The sequence below is a fragment of the Myotis brandtii genome, unplaced genomic scaffold (assembly GCF_000412655.1).
Source record: "Myotis brandtii unplaced genomic scaffold, ASM41265v1 scaffold1040, whole genome shotgun sequence".
Taxonomy (NCBI): Eukaryota; Metazoa; Chordata; class Mammalia; order Chiroptera; family Vespertilionidae; genus Myotis; species Myotis brandtii.
Genome location: NW_005353498.1, coordinates 954,992 through 961,646, shown reverse-complemented (window position 1 = coordinate 961,646; position 6,655 = coordinate 954,992). Strand labels below are relative to the sequence as shown.

General features: G+C 63.5%; 1 protein-coding gene across 1 annotated transcript in view; it reads left to right on the top strand.

Annotated features, from left to right (window-relative positions):
- The window catches only part of ANO8 (anoctamin 8), a 10,356-nt gene that overhangs the window by 3,223 nt on the left and 478 nt on the right, over positions 1–6,655 (top strand). The window contains exons 7-17 of the mRNA XM_014538454.1: positions 8–169; positions 987–1,139; positions 1,254–1,380; positions 1,487–1,542; positions 1,623–1,697; positions 1,902–2,033; positions 2,701–3,507; positions 3,728–4,171; positions 4,280–4,390; positions 5,137–5,812; positions 6,625–6,650. Coding sequence (XP_014393940.1) covers positions 8–169; positions 987–1,139; positions 1,254–1,380; positions 1,487–1,542; positions 1,623–1,697; positions 1,902–2,033; positions 2,701–3,507; positions 3,728–4,171; positions 4,280–4,390; positions 5,137–5,812; positions 6,625–6,650 — 2,769 coding nt within the window. The remainder of the gene's footprint in view (positions 1–7; positions 170–986; positions 1,140–1,253; positions 1,381–1,486; positions 1,543–1,622; positions 1,698–1,901; positions 2,034–2,700; positions 3,508–3,727; positions 4,172–4,279; positions 4,391–5,136; positions 5,813–6,624; positions 6,651–6,655) is intronic.

Genomic DNA, 6,655 nt, shown 5'->3' with positions numbered 1-6,655 from the left:
CCCCCAGACAAGCCAGGATGTATCCTGCGTGGTCTTCGCCTTGTTCAACGTGGTCTGGTCAACACTCTTCTTGGAGGAGTGGAAACGGAGGGGGGCAGAGCTGGCCTACAAGTGGGGGACTCTGGACTCACCAGGGGAAGCCGTGGAGGAGCCACGACCCCAGTTCAGGGTCAGTCAGAAGCTGCTGGGTCCAAAAGAATGGGAGTTGGAGGCAGGAAGCACTGTAGGAGCAAAGACGGGAACTGTGAAATCCAGCTACAGCCTCAGAAAGGGTGTGCCAAAGGGGGTGGGGGGAGCACGCTGCATACTCAGAGGAGAAAGGTGGGAACTTGGACTCAGGAGACTGGGAAGGAGGCACCAGGTGGGGGTACCGGGAAAGCGAGGGCCTGCTGGAGGGAAAATGACTTCAGGGGATGGGTAAGGGTGGGGGGTCGGGGGCAGCCCCTCTGCTCCAAGCCGGGCTTGGCCCCTGCCCTCCACCAGGGTGTGCGGCGGATCAGCCCGGTGACGCGGGCCGAGGAGTTCTACTACCCGCCCTGGAAGCGGCTGCTCTTCCAGCTGTTTGTGAGTGTCCCCTTGTGCCTCGCCTGCCTGGCCTGCGTGTTCCTGCTAGATCTGCGACTATTTTGGTGTGAAGATTGCCATGTACTTTGCCTGGCTGGGCTTCTACACGTCGGCGATGGTCTATCCAGCCGTCTTCGGCTCCGTCCTGTACACGTTCACAGAAGCCGATCAGGTGCTGGGCATGGGCCAGGCGTGGGCTGGGGCACCTGAGACAGCCCCCTTCCTGGGCCAGCCTGGATAACAGCTGAATCCTCTGTAAGGTGGGAACTTGGACTCAGGAGACTGGGAAGGAGGCACCAGGTGGGGGTACCGGGAAAGCGAGGGCCTGCTGGAGGGAAAATGACTTCAGGGGATGGGTAAGGGTGGGGGGTCGGGGGCAGCCCCTCTGCTCCAAGCCGGGCTTGGCCCCTGCCCTCCACCAGGGTGTGCGGCGGATCAGCCCGGTGACGCGGGCCGAGGAGTTCTACTACCCGCCCTGGAAGCGGCTGCTCTTCCAGCTGTTTGTGAGTGTCCCCTTGTGCCTCGCCTGCCTGGCCTGCGTGTTCCTGCTGATGCTTGGCTGTTTCCAGTTGCAGGTGATCTCGGGTCCCCAGCCTCAGCCCCAGCCCGGACCTGGTGACCACCCACCCAGGTCCAGCCTGAGCCTAGCCCAGCTGCCAGGGTGACCCATGAACGCCCTACCCCTGCAGGAGCTGGTGCTGAGTGTGAAGGGGCTGCCCCGGCTGGCCCGGTTCCTGCCCAAGGTCATGCTGGCCCTGCTGGTCAGCATAAGTGCGGAGGGCTACAAGAAACTTGCCATATGGCTCAATGACATGGGTATGCTCTCTGAGGGGAGGTCCCTGCTGCCCAGCCCCCGGGAGGAAGGTCCCCAATCCCCACAGGGACCCCAGGCCGCCCCTTTACTCGCCCCTTTGACCCCCAGAGAATTACCGGCTGGAGAGCGCCTACGAGAAGCACCTCATTATCAAGGTTGTTCTGGTGAGTGGCAGCCAACAGGCGGGGCACGGCAGGACTCCTGGGGACGGGGCAGCAGGGTGACCACTGCCTGCTTCCCACAGTTCCAGTTCATCAATTCCTACCTGAGCCTCTTCTACATTGGCTTCTACCTCAAGGACATGGAGCGCCTGAAAGAGGTGAGCCCCTGGCTGAAGGCAGTGCCCTGCCCGCATGGTGGCCAACGGGGGGCCGGGCCTGGCCCAAGGGGTCCGTGGGCTCTCCAGCCCCTCCCCCATCCTCCATCCTTTTCTCCTCTCTGTCCATCTGTCCATCTGTTTGTCCTCTCTGCCTGTCCCCCCCCCCCCATCTGTCTGTCTGCTTGTCCGTCGGTCCCTTCACAGCTCCTGCTCGTCCTGTCCCTGTCCCAGAGCCTCGAGCGGCAGCTTCGGGCGGTGCTGGGCCCGCTCGTGGCCTTGCAGTTCCACCTGCTCCTCCTCTCCCTCCGGGGCCTCCTGCACCTGGCCCAGGCCAAAGTATGGGCAGGTGGCGAGCCTGAGGGCCTCGCTGGGGCAGGCAGCGTGGCTGTGCTGGGGGCCTCACGACAAGCTGAGGGTGCATGCTACGAGGGGATGGGGCCCCCCTGGCGTGGTGCAGATGGCAGCCCCGCAGGGCCCTGGGCAGTGGCTGAGCTCCCAGGTGGTGCTGTAAGCAGGGTAGTCCTGAGCCCTCAGCAAGGTGGGCCAGGAGCACGGTGGCTGGTCGGGCTGTGATTGGCAGCAGGTGAACAGTGATGGAGGCTGGGGACTCTGTGTCTAGGCCAGGGGTGGGCAAACTTTTTGACTCGAGGGCCACAATGGGTTCTTAAACTGGACCGGAGGGCCGGAACAAAAGCATGGATGGAGTGTTTGTGTGAACTAATATAAATTCAAAGTAAACATCATTACATAAAAGGGTACGGTCTTTTTTTTTTTTTTTTAGTTTTATTCATTTCAAACGGGCCAGACCCAGCCCAGGGGCCGTAGTTTGCCCACGGCTGGTCTAGGCTCTTCCAAAAGGGTGGAGTTAGGAACTGGGTTGTGGGGGGGGGTGTCTGGAAATGTGCTCTGGGAGGGTGGGGGCCCCATCCCAGTAGCCTGTCCTGGTGCCCAGGGCCCTGCCTGCTCCCCACGCAAGCTCTCTTCGCCCCTTTCCTGCCTCCAGATGCTGGCCACTTTGCTGATCACCCGCCAGTTTCTTCAGAATGTGCGCGAGGTCCTGCAGCCACACCTGTACCGGCGGCTGGGCCGAGGCGAGCTCAGCCTGCAGGCCGCTTGGGAGCTGGCCCAGGCCCTGCTTGGCCTGCTCAGCCTTCGGCGCCCTGCACCCTACCACCTTGAACCCCAGGCTGAGGAGGGTGGCGGCAGTGGTGGCAGAGGACGCCGCAGGTGTCTCAGTGGGGGCTGCGGGGCACCAGAGGAGGAGGAAGAGGCCATAGTGGAACGGCGGCCCACGGGGGAAGGTGGGGAGGGAGGGAATGGATTGAGAGGGGGCAAGGAGGAGGAGGAAGAGGAGGAGGAGGAGGAGGAGGAAGATGAGGACGAGGAAGAAGGTGAGGAGGGCGACCTCCTGGACTGCGGGCTCCGTCTAAAGAAGGTCAGCTTTGCTGAGCGGGGGGTCAGGCGACATCGGCCAGGCCCAAGTCCGGAGGCCCTCCTGGAGGAGGGGAGCCCCACAATGGTCGAGAAGGGGCTGGAGCCGGGCGTGTTCACACTAGCCGAGGAAGATGATGAGGTAGAGGGGGCACCTGGCAGCCCTGAGCGGGAGCCCCCAGCTGTCCTGCTCCGCCGGGCTGGGGGTGAGGGCCGTGACCAGGGGCCAGAAGGGGGCCCAGAGCCGGAGACTGGCTCAGGCAACTTGGCCCAGAAGCAGCGGCGGCAGAATCGGTCCTCTTGGATCGACCCGCCCGAGGAGGAACACTCACCCCAGCTCACCCAGGCTGAGCTTGAGAGCTGTATGAAGAAGTACGAGGTAAGGCAGGTGTCTGAGGGTGGCGGCAGGGCCCTCGGAGGGGCGGGCACACAGTCTGATGGTGGCGGTTCGGGGAAATAACGGGGCCCTTGATGTAAGCAGGAGCCTGCCGGAGGGGAGGCTCTGGGTCCATAGGGGATAATCTAAGGGAGGTGGCCTTGACGGAGAAAGGTAGTCCGAGGGAGGAAGTGTCCTGGTCTGAGTAGGCGCCTGCCCGCAGGACACGTTCCAGGACTACCAGGAGATGTTCGTGCAGTTTGGCTACGTCGTGCTCTTCTCGTCTGCCTTCCCCCTGGCTGCGCTGTGCGCCCTGGTCAACAACCTCATTGAGATCCGCAGTGATGCCCTCAAGCTGTGCACGGGGCTGCAGCGGCCCTTTGGGCAGCGGGTCGAGAGCATCGGCCAGTGGCAGGTGTGGGAGGGCCAAGGGCTCCAAGCTGAGGTGCACAGGGAGACGGGGTGCACCGGGAAGGAGCACAAGGCCCAGAGAGGGGGGCTGACCCCACCTGAGCCCCACCGTGTCCCCCCGCAGAAGGTGATGGAGGCCATGGGTGTCCTGGCGATCATAGTCAACTGCTATCTCATCGGCCAGTGTGGGCAGCTGCAGCGCCTCTTCCCCTGGCTCAGTCCCGAGGCGGCCATCGTGTCCGTGGTGGTGCTTGAGGTAGGGCTAGGGGCCAGGTGAGGAAGCCGGGCGGCCAGACAAGGAAGCTGGGCGGATGGCAGGCACCCCTGAGCCTGCCACCTCCAACTTCCTCCTCTGTTGCCTCAGCACTTCGCTCTGCTTCTCAAGTACCTCATCCACGTGGCCATCCCTGACATCCCAGGGTGGGTGGCCGAAGAGATGGCCAAGCTTGAATACCAGCGCCGGGAGGCCTTCAAGGTACTCGGGATGGGATGGGCTGTTTACCTCCTCCGCTCATTGGGCCATCTCCTTGCCTGGCTGGTGGCCATGGCCTTCACAGGAAGGCAAGCGTGCAGAGCCTGTGGTAAGAATTAGCACTCCAAACGGACCCGATCCCTTCTGGAAGCCCAGAGGCACCCAGCACAGGGCTGGCACTCTGAGCATGCAGTCACCACCAGCTCGTTCAGGATCAGGGGCACGGACGCTGACGCTGACGCTGCTTCCTGGAAGCCCAGCCTCCGCCACATTCCTCAGAAATGAGCTCATGGGTGTGACCCGTGGAGCTGTCCAGGACCAATCCACAGAGCTCTCCATGGTGACAGAAGTGTCCTGTGTCTATGCTGCCCATGTGGCCCCTCAGGACAGGTGGCCAACACATACCTGGATTGACATTGCAAAAGCCACATGTGGCAAGTGGACTGGCCAGTGAGGACTCTGGTCTGTGCCTGTCACAGCTCTGTCTCTGGCTGGTTTTCCAGAAGGCAGAGGCCCACGGAGGCCCAATATTTGTTGATACTCTCCCAGCTAATAAGACGGTGCCTGGCACATGGGTGGAGACAGTTGGTGGCCAGTAAATGTTCTTTCTCTTCTCAATTTTCAGAAAGCACTGGTGTGGGTCAAGAGATGCAGTGAGCACCCACTCGGTCTTTAGATCTCTCCCCACTTCTAGAGGAGCTCACACACCCTCTCTTCCCCGTCCCTCTAACGGCCCACTCTGCCCACAGAGACACGAGCGCCAGGCCCAGCACCGTTACCAGCAGCAGCAGCGGAAGCGGAGGGAGGAGGAGGAGCGCCAGCGCCACACAGAGCACCACCCCCGGCGGGAGCGTGACACCAGCAGCCGGGAGGAGACCCGGGCGGAGGGCTCCGGGCTGGACCCCGCTGCCCCTGAGAAGGCCTCGGCCAAGGCCAAGGGCAGCGGGGTGGGTGGCCACGGTTCCGAGCGGCCCAAGCGCCCAGGGTCCTTGCTGGCACCCAACAATGTCATGAAGCTGAAGCAGATCATCCCGCTGCAGGGCAAGTTTTTGTCATCAGGGGCCACATCCTCAATAGCGGGCACTGGGCCCGGCCCCGCCGCGCGGCCCACCCCTGCTCAGTCACCCACAGGCAGCGATACCCGCCTGCCGGCCTTCCTCAAGTTCCTCAAATCACCCGAGACCCGGCGGGACCCCGAGCGCAGCCACTCGCCACCCAAGGCCTTCCACGCCAGCAAGCTCTTCCCCTTTGGCAGTGGAGCCCGGGCTGAGGCTGGGGCCAATGGGGTGGGCGGGCAGGTCCGGTTGGAAGGGACCCCTGGCAGTGGCGGTGGCGGTGGCGGTGGCCGGGCCCAGCGCTGTGGGCCGGCAGACGAGGCTGCAGCTGAGGAGCCAGATGTCCTCCGGCCGGAAGAGGAAGGCTCAGGTCACAAGCTTTAACTCGGGGGTGGGGACTCTGGGCTGGGATTTGGGGATATGGAGGGGAAGCCAGGCCTGGGGAGTGGGGCTGAAGGGGACACAGGCCTCTGATACCGGTTGGGGACCTGGATCTGTGGTACCTAAAGCCCCTCAGAAAAGACTGCTCAGTCTTCAGGACCCTCCAGTGCCTGGAGCCCTGTGCCTGACCCTCCTCACCCCAGGGAGGGATGCCAAAGCCCCCTGTCCCGGTGCCTTCCCCGGGCACCCGGCCTGCCAAGCTCCAGCAGAGATGAGGGAGGCCCCTTCACCACCTGGCCCAGCCTTTCCTGCCCCCCATAAGTCTCTACACCCAGCTAACTGGGGGGACTGGACCCCCCAGGCCTCTATGCAAGTTCCCACCCTGAAGCCCAGTGTTGGAGGAGGCCTTCCTGGATGCAGGGCCTGAGGCTGCCCAACCAGGGAGCTCGGCCAGCTTGGCCACAGGCTGCAGCCACAGGCGGAGCAGAGACCCAGGCCTCACCCCTGGCCTCTCTCACCTCACTTGTCCCAACCCCAGCCAGGAGCCCAGCACCTAGGGAACCCAAGAGGTGGAAGTTGCAGGACCGGAGACTTAGGTCTGAAGTCAAGGGGCTTCCTCAGACTGACTCTCCCCAGAGCGGGGAAGGCACAGTGCTGCAGGCAGGAGATAAACCCCAAACTGATCAGAAGCAATAAGGCCCTGATGTGCCTGGGAGTGGGGGGGAGTGCAGGCAGGGCCCCGAGTGGGGCCCAGTGACCACGGGGCGGCATTCTCCGGAACGGCCCCTCTCACCTCCGCAGGGACAGCGCTGGCCCCAGCGGCCGCAGCCCT